This window comes from Lepisosteus oculatus, chromosome 5 (assembly GCF_040954835.1).
Source record: "Lepisosteus oculatus isolate fLepOcu1 chromosome 5, fLepOcu1.hap2, whole genome shotgun sequence".
NCBI lineage: Eukaryota > Metazoa > Chordata > Actinopteri > Semionotiformes > Lepisosteidae > Lepisosteus > Lepisosteus oculatus.
In genome coordinates, this window is record NC_090700.1 from 3,794,606 (window position 1) to 3,822,443 (window position 27,838).

Sequence of the window (27,838 nt, forward strand, 5' to 3'; positions counted from 1 at the left end):
ACTTCATGGTGATGGATGTACTCACGGTTATAATGAACCTTCTCCTGATCTGTGCCTCTCGGCCACCTTCTCCCTGATTTGTTTTGAAAGCTTCTTGGTCTTCATGGTCGATTTGTCACTATGAGCTGTGGCTTAAAATTCAAAATCTCTCTGAGGGGGCATACAGAGGCGTATGCATTTACTCTGAACTCAGTTTAAACAGCTTTGATTAGACGCATGCAGAGACCATTACACTAATTTTGTGGCCTTTCAGACACTTTGTTTCTGCCTGAAGTGATTTAGATTTATGCATGCTATACAATTAAACCCAGTGCCTCTGAGCAGTGAATGACAGTTTTAGTCATGTATTGTAAAAAAAAAACGAGAAACTTCAAACTGAAAAAAAAATTCTACATGTATAACCAAAAATTCATTTTTGTTTATAAGAAACAGACACTTAATCTTCCATTGTCTGCTGCATTTCCTACTGCAGCTATAAATAATAAAACATTCTATTTGCCATGAGATATGACTTCTTCCATGTTACTCTGACACACTGCGCACAAAGCTAAGGAAGTCGTCTCTGTCTTGTTGAATGTAGTATAAATATTTAAGCCGAGTGAAGAATGCCGCGGTACAGAGATCGGCGGCTACACATTGTCTGGCTGGAGGGCATGCTGAGCAGAGCTCCCCACCTTGACATGATGCAGCTGGGGGAAGGAGGAAGCCTCTCAGACAGAGACCCAGAATAAACACTGCTTCCAGATCGCCACTGGTTCTGCGGCACAGCGCTGCTTTACGGTCAGAATGTCTGAGAGGAAGAGTGCACACATCTCTGTGCTCCTCAGGCCGTCAAGCACAGCTGGTGAAGGAGGGGAGGTCTATTCGATTGACTTGGGAAAGTTTTTGGTTGGGTTTGTGATCATCCCAGCCGCTGTCCTGCGACAGGAGAGAGAGCCTGCTCACGGAAAGTGAACTGAAGGCATTCCTCCCTCGCAGGAGCTGGAGCTGTCACGCACACACTGTGGGCTTTAATCTGTGTCTGCTTCTTCTCACTGCTTTCTGCAGCTGTACTATGGGCTGTAGGGAAGGAACCGCACTTGAGATGGATAGAAGCAGTCACCCAAAAGCCAAGGCATGACAAGAGACAAAGCTGGCATCCTCTGTTCGCAATACGTGCTCATAACTGGGCTGAGCTCATAAATCAGCTGTCTACCATAATAGTGACGATCATCAGTTTAACAGTCCTGTTTGGCCGAAGGAAACTAAGAGACGTGTGGGATTCAGAGGTCTTGTCTTGACCACGTGCCAAGCTAATTACAATGACTGCTGTGTGTTTTGTCTCTGGGGCTAAACAGAAAGGGAGCTATGGACAATATCAGTCCGAGACACTTCCTATTCCTGTGCTTCTCTGCTTGCTCTTTGCATAGGTAAGAGTTGGGGAGTCCGAGAATAGCTGTCTGAAGACACCTAAGCAGTAACTTTCAAAGGAAACCCCACAGTCTCTGGTTCCTCAGGATATCTTAAATTTGTCACCAGCTCTTTCAGGTGTCCCCGCGCAATAAAATAACTTCAGAAGCTGGTACACCATCTGAATTGGTGTAGACCTGTTCATCCGTTTATGCAGCCGTTTTCATTTTCCTTCTCCACCGGCGCATGAGCCATTACAGCACAACGCGAGCTGACGAACCCAGTCAAAAGCAGCGTAAAGAGGAGCCCCTGGGTGGCTCCGGGTGCACAGGTGCCCGCCGAAGTGCAGGGCGAGCTCTGTGACCCAGGCCGGAGACCTGTGGCTGGCTGACCGCGAGTGGAAGTGCCCGGGCGGCGACAGGCACGCGATTGGCTGACGGCATCTGAGGAAGGAGGGGATTGGCTGCGGGTTTGCAGGAGCGCTTGCCTCTCCTCCAATCAGAGGGGTGGAATAAACGCACAGTTTAGTGATTCCAAAATTGTGTGAGCTTAACAACAAAAAAAAATGGGAGATTCTACTTTTGTTAGAAAAAAAAATAGACAAATGGCGTGAGGAGCTGGTATACCGTGCTTCAACTCAGCACTGACCGTCTCAGCACGTTCTGTGAAGTTTAGTCTAAATCTCCTAAGCCGGTAATGCTGTGTGGCACAGGCCGGCCCTTCCCTCTCAGCGGAGCATGGAGCTCGGGCCGGGCCTTGTCAAAACACGCGCGCGCAGGCCTCCGGTCTGCCACTCCTCGGGACAGCCTGCTGTCGGCTGTGGCTCGGGCACAGCTGGCGACAGCAGCCAGGGAGGTCGGCAGCTGGTATGACTCGGCCCACGCGTCACGGGCCTGCCACCCTCACCCTCCGCACTGCCAGCTGGCACGCCTTAGGCAGCATGAAAAATGAACGGGGTCCTGAGCTGCCACACTGCTGTGAACCCTTCTGCGTGTACAGCATGTGGGAGACTTCTGCAGCATTGCCGATCAAGAACTGATCAAGCTGAGCTGACAACAGAAGCAGTTTTAGTGTTTGTTTTCCCAGCAAACATTTTGAAAGTATCGTTACTTCTCTTCACGTTTTACATATCTTTTTTTATGTAAAGATATGCAAGTTAATAAGAATTAAAGATTGACGCCTAATCCAAATATTGTAAGTATACGATTTCAAACTCAAAACGGTTTCAATTTTTATACGTTTTTATAAAACGTAACTTTAACATTACGTCCTCCAACTTTTTTTTTTAGATTTTTGATGTACTTGTGTGTGGATTGTGAGCAGAAACATGATTTATTTTTCAATTAGGCATTCGAAATGGACTCTATTGTGACTTCCTTTGCATATTTTGTATGAGAGATTGGTGTGTAGCCGTACATAATGAGATCTGAAGGCCTTGGCTGTTCTTTGTCTTGCTTCATTTTCAGTTGACTCGTTTAATACCGCAAGGAATTCTTTCAAAGGCTTATTCTGACTCTTCAGTTTCTTGTCAACCCGGGTGAGTCAGCTTCCTGTTTGGTTTGGTTACAAAGGACAATGAATACTCAACACGGCAACACCCACAATAGTGTAGGTGCAACAGGACCTATGACATCACTTCCTCCTCCACTGATGATGCAGGGGGTGTGGAATGGCGTAGTTCTGGCGTTGGCAGGTTGACGGATTTACGTCTAATCTGAACAGACGTGTGCCCAACAGACTGTGGAGCCCTGACGGCGCCGAGTTCTTTGAAGAAAACATGCGGAAAATCGTTATCGTTGTGGGATTCGCATGCAGTTTTCCCATTTTTAAAATAATGGCCAAGCCAAAAACATGCCAAAGGACTCTTTTTTTCAACCCCTGTTAAATATCAGACTGATTATTCTTGTGTACGCAAAACTTCAACAGCCTGATCAAAAATAAGGGCGTTTTAAATTCCATTCTTCATCTTGTAATAGACCGCATTTCTGTTTTTTTTATCCATTCTTGGTGTAAATTGATTTAGAACTGCTTTGAGGGATGTTTTATTTCTGGCCTCTGCAGCGCCGCTGGGACACAGCTTTGTGAATGACTAAAAATGGGCCACGGTCAAAATTACAAATCTGTGGAATGCAGTGTCAAAACTTCCCAAAAGTCAACTGCTCCCTTGCTCCCTCCTACTGTCACTGTCTGTCCCACGAACCCTATGGTGACATTACTGTATGTCACGGGGCCGAACCCAGTGAAAAGAACGGTCTGGCCCTGAACGCACATGCTCTCTGCCAAACCCATAATATCTCCAGGGCATGAAGAAGCAGCAGAGCCGGGTAGAATAAATGAACACTGTTCAGACAGTGAATTGGCTCTCTGTTGAGTAACAATACACGATTATGTCAATGGGTTTAACTGCCCCGACCCTGGGACAAACATAATTTCACTTTCTTGTGAAAGGCATGGGGGCTTTGTCACTTTGCCCGGCTGAGTGACATCACTACACATACTTACGCCTGTCAGGGGAGGCGAGACCTTATGGAGTTTGTCAAACAGCAGTTTCTGCTCTGCCTCATTGTTCACCAAGAGCAGATGCCAAGTAACTTTTTTTATATAAAGATGCCAGCCAAAGTGAAATAAAGCGAGCGTGCACCATGCTTTCCACTGCATCCTGTAACTCACTCTTAAATGCACAGATTTTACTTTAATGCCTCTGCTAGAGTTAGCGTCCTTTCCTCCCACACGGTACTTGTGATATGCAGGTTCAATACTTTGGAACTGGGTGACCTCATATCTGCTGAGTGAAGATGTGAAGGAAGTGAATATAAAATTAGCATTCAGCAGCGCACAGAAAGGACATACTGTACTAGAAATATCAGATAAAAACTGAGGTGCCCGAAACAAGGATGCTGTGATGGATCCAGACTTATAACGTACTGAATGAGTACAACATCTTCAGTTTTACTTGTCTGAAGAATGTACCATGGAGTATTTGGAGAATTCTGACACCATCGTATCAAGACTGCTCTTTTCTATATAATGCGTAGATTAAATGAGAATTAACTATGATGAAAAAAAAAGTTCCTTTCATATCCCATAAGCATTTGAATTTTATTTCTTACTTATTTTACTAAGTCAAGAAAAGGCTTCACTTGAATGTGATGATTCCTCAGGGCTGTAAGGTCCTCCCCAGAGTAAGAGACCACCGTTATTAGTAAATAAACGAACAATCAAAATCTATCCACACACGCCAATCAGACTGCTAGGAAAAGTAAAGTTCTGATTGCTTTTTGTTTGTGAAGTCATGCTGTGAGAACCCAGACTAAGGTGTTTAGCAGCACTGATGAGCTAAAGAGCATATCAGGGACCCCTACAGTATCTCTCTATAAGCTCTGTCAGTCGCTAAACGGTGGAATAGCGTTGAGGACTTCTCAGTGAAGAGGCTTTTTCAAAAAGGAGAGTCCAGGGCAAAAGGAAAACATGACACAAGGCCTTTGAACAAAAAGAAATTCTATCCATGGTGAATTAATAAACACCTTTTCCCTCTCCACTGTACTCTGAACTTCACATCAGCGGGGATGCAGAGCTACAAAGTGAACTTCCACATCTGGTAAACAGGTTGAACGTGTTTTATTTTCTTTGTTTCCAGCATTAGGAAACTCTCGGTTCGCTCCTTTCTTCATACCAAATGCCGTTCGGCAAACAGCACCGGCCACCCACGAGCATGTCTAAGCAAATGTGCTATCCATGGCCTATTTTTATTCCTTCATTTTGCCCAGTACATTGATTGAAAACTGTTTCTCATCTGCAGTGATGAGCTGGAGAGCCATTCATTCGTCCGGGGAATTCCCGCAGTGCCTTGCTCAAAGTGCCCACAGCAACGCCCTGCATGGGATTCAAACCCACAACCCTCGATTTCAGGGCTTTGGCCACTACTTCCATCTTTTATAGTGTGGCCTTGCAGCTCACGGGCCGTGTTAAAGGAGATCCCACATGAGACATGGTGAGGATCACTGTTTACAAAGCTCCGCCACCCTCACTCTAAGGTGAAAGGGCGCTATTGAAACAGCAGAATAATCTTATAACCCTCCCGGAAAACAGGATGTCATTTCAATCTAATTACATTACAGCTCCAACAAAATGGGAAAGAGGAGGAGAGGTCTTCTGTTTTGATTACAATGGTGATCTTGGATGTATTTTGTTGTTAAAGTGAGTCATATGCCCCTTCCTTGCATTCTTCTGAACTTAAAAACCTAAAATAAGGACGTCACAGGGTAATTATACACTAAATATCAGGCACGCATTCCATGAGGCTGTGATATAGGTGTTGAAATTTCAGTGAAATATGGTTATCACAGATATAAAGGACTGAGCGATATTTTGTTCCCTCTTTCACAGTGCTTCACTGGTTAGAATGAATAACCTACAGGCCTCCACAGGAAAGACAGCAGATGTTTCAGAAGTTATGGATTTGCCACTGGTAAGTGAAGAGGTTAACAGACTGAGTGGGCTTACAGCAATGTCACAGCTGAATTGACAAGACGGTGTTACTACACAGCCTGGATTGCATGAATTCATTAGGAGCGAGCATTAAGCTGCACGTTTGTACTACGTTTGGTTAAGTTCTCAGACAAACGCCAGCAGACATGACCTCCACCAGACAGCTGGTGTTTATCAACGGATCACAGCCGTACCAGCTGAGACGGAGGGGAGCTAGGAGGCATTCTCATGTAAGTGCCATTTCAGCCTCTTTCCTCGGTCTTTGAATTCCTAGATCTTTCAAGTGAACTCAACTCCCATTCCCAAGATTGAAATGCTCCTATTAACTGCAAAAACCAGCTCTGCTAAAGCCATTCAAACTCCTGATTCATGAACAGAAACAGTTAGGAACACTACACAAGTGCAAGAAATATTCCTGGAGAATAGCAGAAGCTACTGACATGCTGGAGAGATATTGGATCAAGCCTTGGAAAAAAATGTATTTTGACTTTGCTTTAGCCAAGCATGTAAACCAGATACCATGCCTCGGGCAGATTAGTCCCGATTAATCAGGTTGAACATTTTAGGATGCATTACCAACTCTTGCACAACCATTTCACTTTCGTTCTGGCTCTTATTATTCCAACCCAGGATCAGCCCGAAGGCTGAAAAGCATTGACTAAAGCCCATGTGTTTCAGGTTACCTCCTGCCACACTGCTGAAGAGCTCTGCTGCTATCAAAGGGTCAGCGTGCCACACAGGCTCCCCAAGGGCCTGGAGCACTACAGGAGTGCAAGGCCAAACTGCTGCTGACAAATTTGTGCACATGGTTTCACAGACATGCTGAGAGGGAGGTCCAAGGTGTGTAGCTCTTCCGGGACCTTGGAGCAGCCCTGAAAGCCAGAGGGACTTCTTCCCAAACCTAATACAGCAACCGCTTCCTGGCGATAAAATCGGAAGAGGTGGATATGAGTGTGCATCTCTGAGTGTTTCACTTTTTAAATCATTTCAGCGGCAACACTGAAGAGTGCAAAAACGTCGCCGCACGGCTGGCAGTCTGCAGAGGCAGAAGACGACGGGGTTTTACTGTAAATCTCTGTTTTGTTTAATCAGATCTTCTTCATCTGCTTTAATACTCGCTAGTGTTCTGTACCTTCAACTGTACCACAGTTCTTACCGCATGATTTTCATTTCTTTTCCCTACGGCCGTTACAAACTTTAATTACTGTACTGCTACCTGTAAAATCTACATCCTCCAGATCTTTATCTAGGTCATCTTGGACCAAAATCATCTGAGCAAGTTCATGATTTACAATACAAATGCCTGCTAAGGCGGACTGTTTAGTTCCAGTAACCTAGAGAGACATTAGCAGGAGCTGTTTTATTATTTTCCCATGACCACGCACATGATAACTTAAAACGCAAAGCTCTCTTTTTCACAAGAGGCCTGAAGCTAATCTGGAATATCCATTCTTCCTATAATCACGACGCCGACTCAGAGAAAAAAGAAACTGGGAAAATGTGGAAACCTTCTGCCAGTCAGTCTTCTCTAGGGGGGCATCAGGTGTCTTGTTTGCAGATGCACGGCCTGTGTGACTCCCCGATTTGACAGGGAGCCCTGGGGAACGGGCAACGTCAAGCTTCAGGAGAGGAGCTGACAGCCGCGTGCGTCACTCAGGCTGCCCTTTGCTGGACTTCATTCCGCCAACAAAGCTGCACTGTCAGCCTCCAGCCGCCTCTGACATGTGACTGGAGAGAAGCGAGCTGGAAGACTGTAAACAGAACTCCAGCGAGTCTGTTTGCTTGAAGGAGATCTGAAAGAGACCCCGTATCAAATGCAATAACCGAGGGAACTCTCCTCCCTCGAGCAGCCCTTTCGGCCGCTGAAGAACTCCATTGTTCTCGGCGAGCGGCGGACACTGGCAGAAATTGTATTGTAAGAAGGCGTATTATCCTAACTTCCTCGTGCTGTGGATGAAGTCAGGCCCAGTTCCTCTTTACAAATGAGCATGAAGTGGAAAAAAAGACTTGGCAGTCCATTATATTCAAACTGCTAAATTACAGTGATTCAGTATCCTCGACTGCCTTTCAATATTTCACACACAGTCATATTGTGGGTCTTATTATCGCCTGTTTGGATGTGTTCTACAGTATGTACTGTACTGTATATTAACAGGGAGTGCTGGCTCCTGACGTTGCTCTTTTGATTTCTGTCCCAACAACCCGTGCCCTGTGATTTATTTCAGTGCTCATTATCTATCACAGCTCACTTAATACATTTGATATTGTCAAAATTCATTTCAAATAACACAGTGGTGCATTCATTTGAAGTCCCCAGATCTGATTAACAGAGATGTGTGATAAATGCATTTCTATTTAGAGATCTCAGTTTTTTACCTCTAAGCCTGACAATGGAATGATTTGCTTCTAAATTACTCCAGCCACCAAGAGCCTATTTCAAAACAGCAGTGATGTTCAGTGATAGCACTCTACAGGCTGTTAAACACATTAGATACACCATCTAGGAACCTTAAAGCAAATGTTCCATACTGCAAAACTGCATGACAGTAGAACCATCCAGTGGAGATCAGTATATCAGGAAAGATCACCCTAGGGAAGCAAGGACGTGAAGAATTATCAGCCAACAGTAAAATAGTATTTAAATAGCTCAACACCCACCTTAGTTTGACTGTACAATTGTCAGATTCTAATTATGTTCCTATTTATCAAAAAAGACACTTGATAATAAAGCTTTCTTGTTTTTTCAGTCTTTGTTGGGACTCTTTTTAATTTAAATAGAAATGACGACTACTTTAAAAGATAATGAGAAAGCTGTAACTCTGATAAGACCCACTCCGAATTCCACAAAGGGAAATGTGAAAGTTGACAAAAGAAAGAGTTCATGCCTGTAGAACCGATAACTTAAAGTGGCACAACAAAATCGCAAAGCACACAAGAAAGAAGGAAGTTTTAAAAAGTATTTACCATCTTGTCCTGAGCTCTGTAGGTATTCCGTCAGATCACATCCAAAAGCACTCACACTCCCTTTCCTTTTGGATTTCTGCTTTGCCGCCTTGTTCTTCATTAGGGAACCCTGAAATCTCCAGATAGTAACACTTCAGTTCAAAATGACTTGAGCCCCAAATCCACAACCATTGGTCTCCACAATGTCCTCGGGGGGCTGGCACAGAGGAAGATCGCTGAACAAACTACACTCCGCACTAAGATCAGAAAACCCACTTCATCTCCAGAGGGAGAACGAGATTTTACATCCTGACAGAAACATGCTACAGCCAAGAGGAGTGAGAGGAGTTTAAAGAAGCCTGGGTGAAGTATCCTGACATGGTTGTTGTCAGTGCCTCCTTATTTTCTTCTGTCCTCTGGTCTTTGCAGGTGTGTAAACCAGCGGTAGTTGACAGACCGTCCCGTCACTCTCTGGAGCTCTCTGCTGTGCGGTTGTGAACTTCGCGATCCCAGAAAGATTTATGTCCGTCTCTTTGCTAAAGCAGCAGCAGAACGTGTTTGTTTCCTGTTCTTTTTTCACTCGCTCTGCCTTTCCTTTTTCTCTGCCCCCCGTCCTCCTCTCTTCGGCATCTCCCTGGTCTCCAGGCTTGTGCCTCAGGAAATGTGGGAAGTGAGGCTAGGAGATGGGATTTTTTTTTTGTCCTTCTTGTTGTTGTTTCCACGGCGAGCCAGTCCTGTCGGAGGGCAGCTGGCTGTGGTGGCACGAGCTGGCTGGTGGTGAGGTCTGAGATGTCAGGACTGTGAAGGGGAGGATAAACAGGGGAGGGGTGGCTGGTTGCTGTTACTCTCTCTGGTATGGAGATAACTGGCTTTTTCTTAGCAGTGGCCCTGACAGGAAATCTGCTCTCAGCCTACCCCAGTGCTCCCGAAGTACACAATTTCCTCCGCTACAAAGAGCCTTGTTTCAGAGAGGACTGGGCCGATTGGAGAAAACCAGGGAGGAGACTTGTGAAGGGTGGGGGAGTTAGGAGGGGGGAAAAATTAAAACGTATGGTTCTTGTTAACTTTTTTTCTCGCTGACTTTTTTTTTTTCTGTTCAGCAAGGCAGGCTGACCAGAGATTCAAGGTTACTTAGACTCTCCCTAAAGAGCTAAAACTTTTCCTGGCATTTTTTTTTTTACATCCAGGGATTAGGCAGGCGACAAAGAAATCTTTCCTGTTGTATTTACACAAACTATTCTGTGAGCTGATTTGAGTGAGACAATAAGGCTTTGTTGAAGTTGATGCATGAAAAGGAACTCACACGCATGTACACATGTTGCCACCTCTTACACCTACAGTAGGTGTTCTACAGTGTCATGTACACAGCCAAACTGATTCAGTTAGACTGGATCACATGAGTGTCCCACTGCTGACATTAATCGTGTTTTAATCATTTTTTTTGCTTATATCAGGGTGTCTGAAGAGAACTTCCTTGCTTTATTTTTCAGTTCTGGGAGACCCTTTTTCCTGATGGACCAGTCCGTCCCTACATTGTTTCCAGCTTTACTGCGTCGCCTTCATTCGTTCATCAGCACACAGTGAAATGCCAGGCTGATTTACACCCATTTGCTGCCTCGCAGACATTAGAGACATTCGAGGGTCACTCAGGGAAAGCACTCATTTTGATGTTACTCTTACGTTTAGGAATACGTTCGAGAGCAGGAAGAACTTTGTTCTTCACATGGGTGCTGGTATGGTGACGACATGTGCCGCAGTGCCCAGCTGCTGTTCTTCCAGACCAAAGTCCTGTTTGCCAGGCAGTCTGACTGCTCTGTCATGGCTTCTCTCTGATTAGCCACCCCCAAGATGCACTGGAGAAAATCTTTCAAGTTGCGAGATTTGAACAAAGGAAAAAAGAAGCCTTCCCACTCTGACCTCTGTGATAGGAAAATAATTTAAAACAGCCTCGTTTCTGTTCTCCCAGAGAAGTTCAAGAGGAGGTCCTGGTTTCTTAGAAGTGCACAATGCTTTGCTCCTCTAGTTCCAACAGGAATTTAACATCTATATATCAGAAAGATCAGAATATGCCCAGCTGTTGCTTTCTGAAGCATTATATTGTGTTGAGCAATTTATGGGCCTTATCTAGAAACCTGAAGGAAATTTACTTTGAACAGTGGAATTTGATTTGTGTAGCTTGGTTTCCATCATCGGAATTGCAAACTAGTTTGCTTGTCTTCATGTAAGACTGTCATTTCATGAGGATCAGCATTGTAAATATGCTACATGTGCTACACGATAAAGACAATCGGTGCTGCATTCCTGTACACTTCCTTGATTCTCTCACTGTTACTGCTGAAGGGCACTGTGATATCCCAGGTGCTGGCTGGGAAAGGCAGCAATTTCTGACAAGTCTTGCTTTTGTTTCTTAAAGGCCATCAGATTAGTACTGAAGCAGTATGCATGTTCAATGGTTCAGTCACTTTCTTGAAAAAAAGCGCTATATGCCACACATTTTTGTGTTCTTGATGCTTTCATTAAAATCCCATACAGCTGCATTCCACTGAAGTAACTGTCATGTGTAAAGATAAGACTGCATGAACATGCCAAGATAATTCCAGTAATCCCCAGTTTTTCCTCAGTCGAATAGTCAGATTAGCTTGTTGGTAGAAAACAAACAACATAAAAAACAGATTTTTTGACTATTAAAACATGGTGTATCAGTAAATGTTACAACCTGGGAATTAAATATTTTTTTCTTAATCTAGAATATTGTAAAGAGGAAATACAGGAACACTTTTGCTGTTGTTTTGGGGGTATCAGAAGCTTACAAATCAGAACGGATTTCATGAAACAGGGTTTTGAATAAACCTTCTTGCTCAGATCATTTTTTTTCTCTCTGAACTGTATACTCATGTGCCAAGTAAACATTTTTTTTGTACATTCCTCCCATCAGAGGGGTGATGCACAAACAGTTTGATAAACTTCAGCTTTACAGGTCAGAGCTGTGTCCAGTCTTATCTCAGAGCCTATTTACAAGGAGCTACAGCTCCAAACGTAGCCTAGAGCAGCTATTTTTGGAAGAACCCCTCCCCAGCCCAGCTCATTGTTTTTATGGCTTCCTCTCCGATATTGTTTTCATAATTAACTTTCTGGAAACAGACTAGCTGCCAGGCGCCTACCCCAGCACACAAAGAGTACTCGCTGTAATATCTGGGCCCTAAAAATAGAAAACTGCTCTTTTTTTTCATTTCTTTCATTTTTTTTCTCTAAGGATAAGGACGCTTTAAGAACAGTGACCGAGTTAGAGGCGACAAAGACCCTTCCAGAAGCAGACCACCTTTCCTCTGAAAATGGTTAAGTCCCACTACTGCTGCGTATCGCTAGCTGGTTTGAAAGAAACACATCGTTAGCTGGTTTGAAAGAAACACAGTTACACACGAGGAAACGTTTTAAAAATACCACCTAAATGGCTGAAAGAATACGGAGAAGTTGTTAAAATTGCACGCAAGGCCCTTAAGCAAAAACTAATTTGTAAACAAATGTTTGAGCTGGTGGGAGCTTAGTGCATGTGTTCTCTTAGTGCCAAAATCGGGAATGTAATAATCATAAAACTGTGAATCTATACAGCACTTTTCCATCCAAAGGATCCCAAAGCGCTTTATATAGAGGAGGGACCCAATTTATCCACCGCTGAAGTGCAGTCCCACCTGGGTGACACAGAGCACCCAACATGAACCAGCAGCCCCACATGGGCAACACAGAGCACCCAGCATGAACCAGCAGCCCCACCTGGGTGACGCACAGCAGACAACATGAATCAGCAGCCCCAATGGGAGACACACAGGACCCATGGGAGACATACAGCAGCCCCACTGCCCAGAGATAAGAACCTGCTTTGCCCATTGAACTAAGAGCTACAAATTACAATACAAGTTTGAATTACAAAAACCCAAAGTCAAACGTGCCCAGGAAAACTAGTAGTCAGGATCTTGTTTCAAAGTCTCATAAGAAGGATGGAAATTATTCCAGCCCATTGATAATACTTATTTTTATCATTTTGATTGAAACAATTAAAACAAATCTTATTTTGGTTCTATGAGCATGGCTTGGCTGTCTAATTTGCATAGGATTGTGCAAAAGGGGATATTGCTGTGGACAGCGATTTGAAGTCAATGCAAAATTGCAAATTAATTAATGAACATAGCCAAAAAACTGATAATGATCTTTTGAACATTATTGAGACTTAATCCTATCCTGTTTGACAAATAATATTACTACAGATGTGAAACCATTTCACTAAAATCTGCAAATCTATATTAATTTCAGCCCTGTTTATTTTGCTTACCAGATGGATGAGATTGGTTGCTTCAGCTAAGGTATTCTGAGATGTAAAAACATGACTAAATAAGGGCATCATTAACATCATACTGGTGGTTTATAATTCTGGGGTATTTACAATAATGAGCCCTCAACAGGTTATGAGCCCGTAAAGCTAAATTAACTCACTTTCTGATGAGGATATCAGTAAAACTGGCACGATAAAGCTGTGTACTTTTAGTTTTACAGACACTCCTCACTGTTCTTCTTTGCAAGATGGTTGTTTTACACAGACCACTGAGACGCACAGTGGCAGACACCAAAGACTTACTCAGCTTCTCCCCTACATATTCCACATCCTAATCACGTTTATGAATCACTCTTGATAGACCTTGACTGCCTTATTTGAGGCATTCACATGAAGAAGAGCCGTATGCAATATCTGCATTCCAGGGTTTTTTTGACACATCCTGTCTTTTTAAGTTTGTGTCTTCCCTCAAAGCCGCTTTCAGATCTCCACAAATTCATATTTGTCTCACTGAAGTTTAACGTTTAAAAAAGGCGGAACCAGATCAGACAATTAGAACTATTTAACTAATAGAATTAAAACGCCAAATGCTGGAACTTGCAGACATGACTTCAGCTGCAGAATGACTTTACTGTGTCTGCGGTGATAGGGGCCAGAGAGTTACTTCTGATCCACACTTGCTGTTAATCCTGCTCTCTGTTATTCACTTTACAGTCCCTGGCAAAGAGGCATGGTGTAGAGGACTCAATAAACTTCCTGCAGCCTTCCTATCACACTTATTCTTTTACATCTGTTTTACATGAAATTGAGAAGTGAGTGCAGGTAAGCCTCGTTATAGTCTTTAACGCAATCACCAAACTTATGCGCTCATTCGGTTCTAATGTTTCAATATGAGTGCGAAAAACATCTTGTCTTAGCATTTAATTTAATCTCTGTATTATAGACTATAAAAAAAAATACATTTGAGCATCCTGTAATGTAAAAAGTACTTTCAAAAGCCATTTAGTTCATGATTTTCACATAATTGAAAAGCAATATAGTTACTGAGTCAGAAACATCAAGGGAGAGAGGATTGTTCTCATGCTCCGTGTTAACAATATTGCATTTGTGAGACAGCCACAATCTTGTGACTGTCAGTAACTGAAAGAACATGCTGTTCTGCATTGCTCTTTAACTGTTCCCCATCATGCCACTTATCCCAGCTCCATCTCAATCTCAATTTACTGCTGTTCTTACTGGACAAAAGCAATATTGCGCTGAATCCCAAAGAAACCTCTTAGCAATGCTGGGGAAAATGTTTTTTTTTTTAGAACTCAGTGTTATGCACAGCAAAAGTTTTCTGTGTTGATTAGATGTGGAGTTGAGAGCTACACTGCTTGATTAGAACCCTGGATGATAATATTATGATAACACTAGGGAGGAAAGGTGTCCGTGTCAGTGACACATGCTGCTAAAATTCACAACCATTACAAAATGTTACATTTATCCAGGAATCTTAATGCCAGTTTTAGCTCTAGTCTAGTGTAAGAGAAAGGTGACATGCTTACTAATAGTACAGTGCAAGTGACTCCAAGATAAGTAAAGTGGCTCAAGGAATCTGAACACAATACAAAGTTAAATGACATGAGAAGTACAAGGAACAGGTCTATTGCAAAGACCCTGAAAACCATCCACACACCTTCTACTAAAAACACAACCACAGCTAGCGCTGTGCACACCCTTGATAAAACAAACAGTCCCTTAATTAACTCCATGTGGGAATTTGCAATTCTCACCTACATCGGTTATCCAATTAACTAATCTCCCAGTGTGTCTACTGACAGTAATAGAGGCCTTTAGTGGCCCCAAGTGTCAGGTCTGCTGTAATTGAAAACTTTATTTCCCGGCCTGCCACTTACAGTTAATGCTGATAATCTCACAATAGATCGATCTATATAAAAATACAATTAACAGTGATGCTAAAATACAGTGGATACAATGCAAAAGGGGTCATATGAGAAATAATTGAATATTGCTTTTTGCTAGTGTACAATGGGTACACACTGCATATTAAGGCACAAACAGGACTCCATAAATGGTACTTCAGGTTTGGAAAAACATGCTCCCTTTTTAACTATCGGCATGGAAACCAGCACAAAAGGGCAGGAGCCCGGACTGTAGCTGTAAGCTGGCAAATGAAAATGAATGTGTTCACACGTGGAGCTGCGAGTGGACAATCTTGGATTTCTGGTCTGTAGCCATGGCAGAAACAGACATCTGATCCTCATGCAGAGCTTCTAAAACTTTCTGTCCTGGAAAGGAGAAACAAAACAAGGCAAGAAACCTCAAGCAACCTCAGTGTCTGTCACACAAGCAGAGATGCCTGAAAACCTCCCAAAGTAAATTGAATTCCTTGGGCACTTTCAAAATGCCCATTTTAAGACCATTAAAAGTATAATATTGGACACTTTTCTACATAGGTGACAGATAATTAAAGGCAATCTGGTGTGTACTTGAGAAGATACCTCAGCCATGCCCTGATTAATTAGAGGACAGCCCACAGGCCCGATTTGCCACATTATCATGTTGTATTTCAGTTCGGATAAACTAATGAGTAGTTCTCCACTAGCTTGACACCTTGGCTGCCTGTTTCACTTGAACATCTCTGGACTGGTTTTCTAGCCAAGAAAAAGAGTTTCAGCTCGTGGCAATTTAGAAAGAGAAAATCAGTAATTGATTCAATGAAGTCATTAAGAGCTGAGGGTGAGGGGAAAATCGCAGGGCAGTGTCCAGCGAGGAAAATTTAAATTAAGCATTATATGAAAATCAGACTTTTACAATGTTGATACATTTCCTATTGCAGAGCAGATAATTGGTAATAAATCTTCTGCAAGCTCAAATAAACCAGAATCTATTCACAATTCTAACTTAACTGCATTTTGCACACAACAGGAAATCCATACTTACTAAATGTTAGTGGTATGACATCACAGATGTACAATCAAATCTTTACTCACTACCCGCACATGTATGAAACATCTGAAATGCTGTTGTGGTATTTAAATAACATCCTGCTCAAGCTTTTTATTTACTGGTGTTTCAAAACATAAGAGCTTTGCTAACTGGGTTCCCATGTGATACAGACTATATTTATCTGTGATTTTGCAGTCCAAATCCTGGCTTATCAAAGTTTTTTTTATTTTCTTGTGTTTTGGATTAATTTCTCATTTCAGAATGGTTGTTTGTGTTTATTATCGAAGTGCCCAAGCGTGCAAAGAATCGCAGTGTGTTGCAGTCGGAATTTCCCACTGAGAGGTGTATTGTAGTTTTAGCGCCCAGTAGACTCAAAGTCCTGCATTGTGTAATTCGCTGCCCTTAATGTGAGTCAAAAATAAACTGGCCCAGAACTTTCTGTGACAGCAAAAAGGGAAAAGGTGTCTCACTGACAGTGAGACAGCATGTTTCTAACTGAGGAAACCTGATGATGTCTGCTGGCATTTGGAAAAAAAGTCTAGTTGATAAAACCATTTTGGTGATGTAAGTGTTTAGTGACTGGTCCTGCGTGCACATGGCACCCTAGAGGACGGACTGGAGGAACCTAACAGTCCCATCAGTAACTGGCTGCTCTGTCCAAGGCAAGTGAAACAGAAGCATTCCGATAGTGAAGGTATTTTAAGGTCCGGTGGGGATGACTGTGTTCTGAAACTCGTGTTAATATACTTTCTGTGCAAATCGTGACAATTAATATTTGCATGGATGTTACTCTTTACTGCAGCAAACACTCATTTTTTATTCATTAGAAACATTTCGAAGGTTACAAAAGCATGCGATTAGTGGGATGGAAGTCACAAAAAGGCTAGGTAAGGTGGGAAAAATACCTACACCTATCAAATCGAAGACAAACTTGAGGAAAGATGATGACACTGCTTTCATTCAGTACCATGCTTCCCCAACTATTCCCCAAGACCTTCTCTTTTCATTAGTGTTTGTCCAAGCTGACAAGAAATGGATTGGCCTTTTTGTCAAGATAATGCCTTCCACGTTTGATTAAAGCCCAATAAAATGAGCCCCAGTGGACCTCATTCAGACATTACACCGCAATGTGTGAAACTAATCAATATTCCTCTGGAGCCCAAAATGCTGTAATCAGCTGAACGTCAAAGAGAGGGTCCTTTTTCAATCAGACCAACTCGGCTGTAAATATTCACCCGCCAACAAAGAGAAAGAGTGAACACCGGGATACTGGAAAAAGCCAACTGAACAATGCCTGATCCCTGCCCCCTCCTTCCTGGACAGTCTCCGTTTATTTTAAAAGGCTACGTGGTGGCGGAGTCAGATGTAGCCAAGCCTTGACATTCTCTACACACGCTGGCCTTCCTCTGAGCCACCCAGTTGTTATGCTTCTAAAGGAAGAGGTTTGTTTTCTTCCGAGTAATTAGTTACTGAATGCACAGCGGTGCGTAATATATTTTTGTTGCTGAATGCGTATTTTTTTGCTGAATGCGTAATCATGAGAGATCAGTGCATTTCTAAGCAAGCATCATTAATGTTGTTGTTTTCATTTGGAGTTTTTCATCTGGGTTCTCTGACTGGCTTGGAGATGTTGTACTGTGCCTCATTTTACTTTGAGGATAATTACATGCTTGTCTTCAAGGTGCCACAGCTGTGCTCCTTCTCCTCACTTTATATATATACACACACACACACACACACACACACACACACACACACACACACCTGTGCAGCTAGTTATAAATGCAGATGCCGGCTACAAGGAAAACCGTATCTGTTGAACAGCTGTCGTGTCTTCATGGGGGTCCTGCTCAAGTCGTACATTAGGCGAAAGCACTGACTTTGCATAAATCTCCAGTATTTAAAAATAAGTAACTGCAACACATTGCCGACATCTTTCTATATAAATTATGACCTGCAGCTTTGTTTGATTTACTGTCTGAAATAGTGGGATGCATTCAAAATAGCTGAGATCCAACTACACGAAATCTTTTCCAAAAACCTACTCAAGTAGGATTAACATTGACAAGACTCTTGGTAGATTAATTGCCAAGGTAATATTAAACAGAATGGCCAAAATCACAAGTTTCCTCATATACTGTAATTACAAGTCATGATTTTTAGATGCAAAACCAGTTGCTATTAAAACAGAGTTAAGTTTTATTTTTCAATTTCCTAGATTAAATCAAATTCTCATCGATTGAGATGCTCTCTTAATTGGTGCACTTGAAGCACCAATTTTGTCACAAAATGACTTAGAAAGTTTTTGGTTCATGTATTATCTGTTTTGAAACATATGAATGTAAGATCTAGCTTACAACAATTTTTGAAAGCACACACTGAATAAGTCATATCAGGAAGGGAACATTTCAACCATCTGAAATTTTAATTTGAAGTTGGTTTACATTCTATATTGGCAACTGCTGCAAATACGTATTTAAGTAAAAGTTTGTCTTGAAATTTTGAGCCCAAAGTGATCAAAAATGCTAAAGAAGAAGCAGTCAGCAGACTGTGAAGAATTTAAACAGAGTTTGCAATGGTTACAAAGTGTACATAAGCCCAGAGTCAAGAGAAAATTCTACCTATCAAAAGTCACATTATATATACTTGAAGGATATATTATGTTGACTTGTTTTCATACTGCAGGAAGAAATTCTGTGTTGAAAGAGAAAGTGTGTGAGAATCAGACTGCTAATACATTATGAGGTATTTGGCTTGAGATTTAGATTTCTGTGGTTTGGACTTCTTGAGTCTTGATTTTTCTACAGATGTTCAGAAATTGATGTTCATTCAAGCTCACTTCCATTGAGAAACAGAATTTAAATTAATACATATGCAGAAATGAAAGACTGTTTATGTTGTAGGTTGAGAAACTGGTGCTATTTTCAGTACTTGAAAGATAAATGTCTTGGCCTATATAGTAATTCATTCCAGCTATGCCTAAGTGATCTCCCTGAAGAACTCATGTGAAATTTGGATTTATGTCTTATAATTGTTCTAACACTTTATAGTATTTATTTTAAGACATCATTTATATATATATATATTTGAACTGTTGTGTTCAGAACCACAAGCTTACTATATTTTTGAATTTTTACAAATGCCAAGATACACATTAAATACATTTTATCGTCTACCCTGCTTATTGGATCAGATCCTGCACTAGTACTGATCGAATGAGGTTTCTACAGTACGTGGACAACACAAATAACCCCTATCTCTCTGGGAGGAAGACATGAGAGTTTAAGATTGCAGAATCAGCACTGATTCTCTCAGGTAGTATCAGTGGCTCACCACAGCTTTCACCCATTATCTGCATGATAATGTCCTATTAATTACCTGTGTCTGTGGCAAAAGTATCCGTAATCTATATTTGTGTGCAGAGGCAATGGTCACGCTTTGCTATAAGAGACGTGACCACAATCTGCTCAGCAAATGTATCCAATGAACAGACCGCAGCATTTTCTCACATTAAATGTAACATTTTACAATTTGCTTATGATACAGTGAAATATGCTTTATAGGAAGCAATAGCACACCACTGCAAGTGATATTATACATTGTTTGATGTATACAAAAACTTAACTCAACAATGAAAACAAAGGAAAGAATTTGGTGACTTAATGTATTCATGTATACCAACAGCAAGACTTTATATTCCACTACTGTACATGCAACATTTCAGTTTCTGGTCATTTTATAGCTGTTGTAATATCAGTGTATTTGCATGCCCTAATAGTGGTAGCAAAGATCACATCTGTAGATGTGTGAATGAGTGCAAGGTTGTTATATTTTATGAAAAATCATTCCCAGAAGAATTAGGAATATGTCTTTTTTTTCTCTTCGAAATTATTAAGGTAAATTGCTGCCGCTGTCTAAAAAGAAGAATGAGTCATGCTACATTATTCAGACATTAGCATTTGAGAGGAAGCTTATACTATGTATAGTGTGGTTGGCTTTGCACTTTGTTAGCCTTTGGCTTTGAGATTCAACCCAAGCTCTGCTCTACCTTCATTTACATCACATACACATCTATACAGTATACAGTCTGTAGCTGTAAATGTGTATCTGTGTATGTACTGTACATGTACCTTCAAATATACTGTATGCACATTATATGTATATGAGCACCTTAGACATGCATATCCAGGTACAAGTGTGCTTCACTGGAGGATCTGTGCCAGTGTGCTTCACTGGGGGATCTGCACCAGTGTGCTTCACTGGGTGATCTGTACCAGTGTGCTTCAGTGGTATATTTGGCCAGTGTGCTTCAGTGGTATATTTGGCCAGTGTGCTTCACTGGGGGATCTGCGCCAGTGTGCTTCACTGGGGGATCTGTGCCAGTGTGCTTCACTGGGGGATCTGTGCCAGTGTGCTTCACTGGGAGATCTGGGGGAAGTTATAGCACTCTGTAGCACAATAAGAAATCTCAGCTCCATTCCTTCAGCAGTGATTGGTGTCTCAGATCCTGACAATGTCTCCTGATATTCACCAAATTCATTTCACTTTTGTTAAATTGTTTGCCTTACCTTGAATCTTCTCCCATTTATACTGTATGTCAGTATCACAAGAAGCTCTTCTAAAACGTCTGCGGTATTATTGCATATTTCTAACACTAATTTGTCTTTTCCAATAAATTAATAAAAAATGCTCCAGCACACTCCAGTGGCTTCGCATATATGAATGTATCAGAAGGTGGTAAATTGAATGTGTAAATTATTCATTGGATCACATAAAGATTCAGTGAAGCATTGTTGGTTTTGTTGCTGAATTTGTCAGCATTGCAGGTTGCTATGGATTATGTTGGAGCATGAGATACAGATGTGGGTCTGTTATTATTTCATGGCATCATGTTACCTTGGATCACAGGTATGGCCATCTAAAACTGGAACTGTTCCAGCCGGCCAGTAATTTTCCATTCTCTGCTGTTTATTCTACTGGTTGGGCTCCCAGTGTGGGATGCAGTGAGAACAGTGAGTTATACAGTTCAAGAAGGAAACGGTGAGTTTACATTTTTGGTCCTGGGGAACTGCAGGGTTCTGCAGGGTTCTGTTGTGTTCCAACTCTGTTCATGACACTCCAGTTACTGACAACTAGTGATGATTTATATTCTCTTTAGCCATTGACTGAAGATGCCTTTTAAAAATGACAGACTGTGAATAAACAGGGACCTTAATAAATTGTTAGAATTAAATTGTAAAGCCTTCTTCTGTCACAGGTTGACCTGCTGCAGGAGTTCCCACTCAGAAGGGCCACAGAGCTTACAGAGGAGGTGAGAGCAGACCTCCTGTCTGTTTGAAACCTCCTGCTGCACGTGCAGAGAGGGCTGGAGACTAAGGCTTCCCTGTGGTGGCTGATGACTCCCCTCTGGTGGCCGTTGACTGTCATGGTCCGAATCCACTGCGGAGTACCTCTGCTGTTTCGCAAACAGAAGAGAGACCAAGTAAGCTATTTATATATCCCATGATTCATAGCAACCTCTGCACTTAAGAGCAACAGATCCCTGAAGGATTGCATTTAAAGGGCTGTTCTTTTTAGGTTTTTTTTGTCCTATTTGTTCCCTAAATCTGACAAGCTTAATTACATTTAATGTTTTCCAAAAACAGAACAAAACAACACACTTCCACCTCATGTCCACCAGACCACCCAGAATACAATAAGGTATAGAATCCAATCAGTGGTACTCAATTTCCAAGCTTCTGCTGAAGAACCCCTCAAATAAAGTCAGATAGTTCATAGAGAAAAGGGCTGTCCATTCTGCAAAGCCAGCGTGTCTGCAGGTTTTCTTGGTCTTTTTTAAAGAAGCAGCAGCACCTAAAAATCTTGGAAAGCTGTTAAATTGGTCCAAACAAACTAATAATAAGTCGAACTGGGATGAAAATCTATTGACATATTGACGCATATGTTCAGGACTGGACATACCCCAGACTTTCATATCAGACAATCAGGATCGTGCCTGTCAGCACCCAAGCCTGGGTCATGGGTGCAAATAACAGAGAGACTGTCATGAGTTTTAATTACATGCGTACATGAACTGGGACTGTTCACTTCCTCTTGAAGGAATTCTGACCAGCTGGATCCAGAGGTATAAGGGCTAAAATTCCCAATTCAATTAAAGACAGAACTTGGGTCATTCAGATATAACACTATTAATGCTAGAAGCTGTTAAAACTGTTTAAACTGTCTCGTGTATGTCTTTGTAACAGCACACTGAAGCTTAGTTTTTCGTGTCTATAAGTGTGACTAAAGACTTCTAAAAAATAATATTCTAATTGTGTCGAGGATGGAATTTTTTAAAGACTTCTTCTCTCTTATCAAGCAATTTACTTCCTCCTTTGTTTGCTGGTCACGAATGGATTCAATTAATTAGACTTTCAGTTAAGCTTGTTGAAAACGTGAGCCAGTAGAGTATTCAAGGCACAATTAAGATCAATCAGTCTTAAGTGCAGGATTTGTAAATTCTCAGCTGTTAAGCCTGATGGTATTTTTACTTTTGTGTTCTTCTTGTTCAGAAAGGATTGGGATGCTCCTGTAGTCACTTAATCAATATATTCTGGACACTGATGTTAATTCCAACTATGTAAAATGTAAAATGTGATTGCAAAAGTCCCATTTTTTTTCACTAAATGACATGGAATGAGTCACCTTACTGTAAACTGTTTTAACCTATTCTATCCATACAGCTACACATAACATGCCCTTTTAGAATCAGGTTAATTAATTTGAGTTAATATGGGTTAAGCAAGTAAGCTGTGTCAGATTTTGTAAGCATTTCAACATAATAGGGTAACGTTTTCATGCTGGAAATGTATTCTACTGCCTACATGCATTAAAAGGAGACACAGCAGAGTGCAGAAGAGGAAAATAGGCTTATAGCACAAGACTGTGGCATACAGCATGGAGCACACGAGAATTCTTTGCACAATAGAGATGATCAAATAAATGATCCAGATCTCAATTTCCAAACCTGTTGGACAGGAAGGTACACAGCTTGTGTGGTTTTCTCTATGGAAATGTCCACGTGAACGGGGGGCGTTTGAATGGAATTTCACAGCACATTTTGCTTTTTAAGATACTCTGTCATTTAGCGAGTCTGGGTCAGACCAGAGACCTGGGACCGTTTGGATTTTATGCGGCTATATTGATTGTTCTGTTAAGATAAGGTCCCACAATCCCCGAGAATTAACATAGATAAGGGCAAGCTGATAGTTAAGGCTCTGAAATGTGTGTGTGGGTGTCAGATGTAGTTTTTATTGACTTTGCCAAACAAAATTTTCTTCAATGAAATCGATGTTGCTGTTTTCTTTTTTAAAAATTATGTATGCTTTTTACAGACTTTATAAACTCAATGATTTAGCCATACCCAAATGAAACAAAAATATATAGAATATGCAGAATTCATATGCAGAATACATAGCAGGTATGATCTATATTAAAGCAAAATTGTATAAGGCATTTTTTTCTGTGAAACAAGAGCCATTTAGTATTTATTCCCATACATGCATATTTATAATCTATATCACAAATGCATATTATTAAATAAATGTTGCTCTAACCTATCAGAAAAATCATAGAGATACAAAAGTATTCTATTAAAAGACTTAAGGCTTTCTTCCAAAATTACTTAATAAATATGGGCTTTGCACATGTGTTTTAATTTTCTCATATTTTTATGACTCCGATTGATATGTGCATCTGTAATTGAAAACACAGTTCGGGTATTCTTGTACTGTAGTTCATTCTGATGTGGCACCTTGCATATCTTAGAAAAAACAATATGATTCATTTCTGAGTCTCGGCTGAAGGAAAAATATGCAGTATATTTCTCCAAAATAATTAGTTAAAGGGGACAATGACATTTGACCAGATCCCACTTGGATCGCTGCACACTCCCAGACTATATTCAATGATGTTGATTCTCTTGCATAACTATCTCATAACTATGTTACCCAGCCATGTTTCAGATTGAAATTTAAATCAAGTGGAATCTGGCGTTGTTGATATTAACAACCTGTATGCCGTTCTCCCATTTATTTCTAAAAGTGTTATATTTTATGCAAGACGAGAGTTATAATGTACACATTTTAATTGTACTTGGTTTGTGATTGACCTAGTTCGCAGGCTTCATATGATTTTGTATTGTCCAGGTGGCTACTGCCCAAGATCCTAGGCTGGTGCTGGCCACTCAGGTGGGTCAGGTCCTGGTGACCGATGCTGGTGAACTAACAGGGGGTACTCTTCCCTCTCGTCCAGGCCCTTCAAACCCAGTGCCCCTTTTTAGATAAGACTTAAAACTGAGGTCCTGGACATTGATGGTGGTGTGCCAGTTTTATAATGAAAAGGCCTGTTAATAACACCAGGAGGAAATTAAACTTATGACATAAGTCAATCAGAAGATTGCTTTAGACTACCCTTCAATCACTATATTTTTGAGTTTGTATACTTAACTATAGTGGGTGTCTATAAAGTAACAGTTTTGCTAGGATATTTGCTTTTGCCTAAACGTCGTCTGACTAATGTGTTTCATTTGCTGCAGGTCAAGAGTCCATAGAATTTCATGCTCATTCTACTTTCTTTACAGTATTTAGTTTGCACTGCTGTGAAATGCAACACCAACCTAATAAATGGAAATCTACCAGCTTTTCCCTCTAGGGTGAGTCATCTGATAGGGCCTAGACTGCAGCGTTTCAATGTGAATTAATGCACATGAGATTTGGTGCTCATTTCATTCTTTCTATGTGGGGGAGGCTTAACAGTCTAGGGCATTTTCTGGCCTGGATGTTTTTTTTTTCTTTCTGAACACACTTCTCTGGTGGATATAGTTAGCAGCCTTGATCTGTATTGGAATATCTGTCTTTTTTCATCATGTAGCTGTCTCGTTTTAACAGCTCATACCATTGCTTTGAATATTGCCCATGTTTTTCCCTGTGGCCATCACTACAGCTTTTCTGATCCACAGAGAACAGTGCCACCTATTGGTCTATCAATAACGCCTTGAACATACTACACTTTCTTTAGGTTTTAAAGCTTCTCTTTTAAAAAACTATAATTATCCCATAGATATTAGGCATGGGACTCTGATTTACCCATCCGCCAATAGGACCATCATCTGTTAATTGACACTAATTAGCTACTTATCTGCAAAATGTAAATGTCACGATCGTTACTCCTCCTCTTAAGGGCGCTCCAGCCCTTCCTCGTTCTGTCCCATTCCCCACACCTGTTCCTTATTCCAGCCCCTCTTTAGTTCCACCTTTAAAGCCAGACGCAGGCGATTGCTCGGGGCTTCTCATTGATTTCCGTGTCGTGAGAGCCCAGGGTCCTGCCGCGTCTGGCTCCGTTATGGTTTTAGTTTCATGTTCCTGATTCCCTGCCCCGCCGGTCCCGACCCGGTTCTGGTTTTAACTACGGATGGATCCCCTGGTCGGGTATTCTTGTACTGTAGTTCATTCTGATGTGGCACCTTGCATATCTTAGAAAAAACAATATGATTCATTTCTGAGTCTCGGCTGAAGGAAAAATATGCAGTATATTTCTCCAAAATAATTAGTTAAAGGGGACAATGACATTTGACCAGATCCCACTTGGATCGCTGCACACTCCCAGACTATATTCAATAATGTTGATTCTATTGCATAACTATCTCATAACTATGTTACCCAGCCATGTTTCAGATTGAAATTTGATCAAGTGGAATCTGGTGACAAATTGACAAATTGATCCCCTGGTCTTGGACTAAACCTCTCATCTTGGATTCCTCCTCTGGATTTACCCTTGGATTGTTCGCCCTGGATTCACTCCCCCCGGACACTAGCACTGCATGGACACGCCCCCCTGTCTCCTGACCGACTCCTGCATGATATTTTGCCCTATTGTTTCTTCACCTTTTGGATCGTGTCGCCTGCATAGGGCCCGGAAAGAACTGTTCCTGACAGTAAACCACTAATGTCTGCAAGATTTGTCCTGCAGACAACTGAAATTACTGTTCCCATCTGTGCTCTCTCATAATATTGAGAGAAATATGACATCATCTCTTCATATTAATTAAAAAAGTTAATTCGTTTTAAGAATGAAAAGTTTTTTTTCTACAGTAAAGTTAGGACTTTCCCTTCATCGGGGAAGTACTTTACCTATCTGTATACAGATTCCATGTAGGGATTTTTTGAGTTCTGTAATGTTTCCCACCCAAAATGTACTACTTAAACATTGACCTGTATAGGTAAGGAAGGGCTTCACCTCTAGATCAGTCTTACTTTTAAATCCAGAGAAAAACAGGATGGCTTAACTATGAGAATTTAAGAGTCTGGATTCCATTTTATAAACATATCTTTAATCAAGACTGTACAATATGTGCTGTTTGGAATCATCTGTTTGTTTATTTAATTAGAACCAAGAGCTGAAGCAGAAGCACCACTACAAGAATCTCAGTGTGGCAGACAAGGGGGCTGAAGACGTATCACCCAGCATGACCACAGGACTCCCTGGGGAAACAGTGATTTCTAGATGCCCTCCACAATTGGCTTCTCCCACATTCTGTTCACGCTACCGACGGAGACAGCTCGCACATGTTAATCAAACAGCTCCCGCATCGACAAGAGCAAACTGGAGTATCAAAAGCCTTGCCTTTATCTGTGCACAGTTCATTTTAATAATCAGAGACATTAAATCAGGTCTGATCAGATTAAAGTCATACTAGATGTGACTATTACAGTCATAGCTGTAACAGCTGATGTAATATTTATCCTGCAGTCTCCCGTAAGGAACATGTTGCTCTCTTTCTCAACACCTTCTCTTTAAATCAGACTTTAAACGGGAACTCCAATACTATAATTATTTTTTGTGGTGAGAAAGAATCTGCATTGATGAGTGCATCTCAAACCGCAATAAAGAAATCACACACAGTAACTTGTAAAAATCTCCAATTTGCACCACAAAATAGCTGAACTTTCCAGGTCTACACAGAGCCATATTCTGCGATTCAAAGCCAAATTCAATTCAAATTCACTTCTGGCGACGTGATGCAGCCCTATGACATTGTAAACAAGCAGGCTTGTGAATACACCTCTTTTAATCCAATAGAAACATAGACCGTTTCACAGATAAATACTACTCGTTAACTCTGCACACAGGCATGCAGATCATGCTTAATTCGAAATTTGTCAATTTGTCAATTTGTCAATGTCAATTAATTTATTTTGTTATCGAGATTTAATAACTGTTCTGTGAAACTGTGACTGCACGTCTCCATTAAACCCTTTTAATTTCACCAAAGAGAGCCAGACCCTGTTTCGGCCAGAGGGTGGAGATGTTTCCTTCGTGTGTGGTGTCTCCGGGGCAGGTCACAAATGCGGCAGTTTGGCCCAGCTGGTCTGGCAGCCGTAGGGTCAGTGACAGGTCAGCGACAGTATAGGGCATGCTGGGAGCTCCAGACTTCAGGAGATGTACATGAGAACCTGGAGACAAGGCCAGCCGTCTCCAACAGTGCCCATCAGGAACAAATCAATTTTCATAGTTTATTCAAGAGCCTTTCCTTATTAAACACCCCTATCCCCCAGATTAAAGAAATGAATTATGAAAATGAGCATTCACAGAACTGTAGAACATCAGGATTTGAGCGATTATGGTATTGCTGTGCTCAGTTTTCCCCTGTCTAATGACCTCTCTTGTCCTTAATAATCATCTGGAAACATCAGAATAAAC

The 27,838-nt window shown here is 41.4% G+C and overlaps 1 protein-coding gene and 1 long non-coding RNA gene across 4 annotated transcripts in view; one reads left to right on the plus strand and one right to left on the minus strand.

Moving 5' to 3' along the window:
* The window catches only part of arhgap31 (Rho GTPase activating protein 31), a 36,453-nt gene extending 27,512 nt beyond the window's left edge, over positions 1-8,941 (minus strand). For both annotated transcript variants that reach the window (XM_015341683.2, XM_015341682.2), the window contains exon 1: positions 8,842-8,941. In XM_015341683.2, coding sequence (XP_015197169.2) covers positions 8,842-8,941 — 100 coding nt within the window. The remainder of the gene's footprint in view (positions 1-8,841) is intronic.
* Positions 8,942-9,160: 219 nt separating this feature from the next.
* Positions 9,161-27,370, plus strand: LOC107076702 (uncharacterized). Of its 2 annotated transcripts, XR_011189604.1 has the most exons (6): positions 9,161-9,249; positions 12,074-12,155; positions 13,862-13,969; positions 21,357-21,581; positions 24,720-24,791; positions 26,526-27,370. It is a non-coding gene; the product is annotated as an uncharacterized lncRNA (long non-coding RNA). The 2 variants fall into 2 exon arrangements; XR_011189605.1 differs by lacking the exon at positions 24,720-24,791.
* Positions 27,371-27,838: the final 468 nt, after the last annotated feature.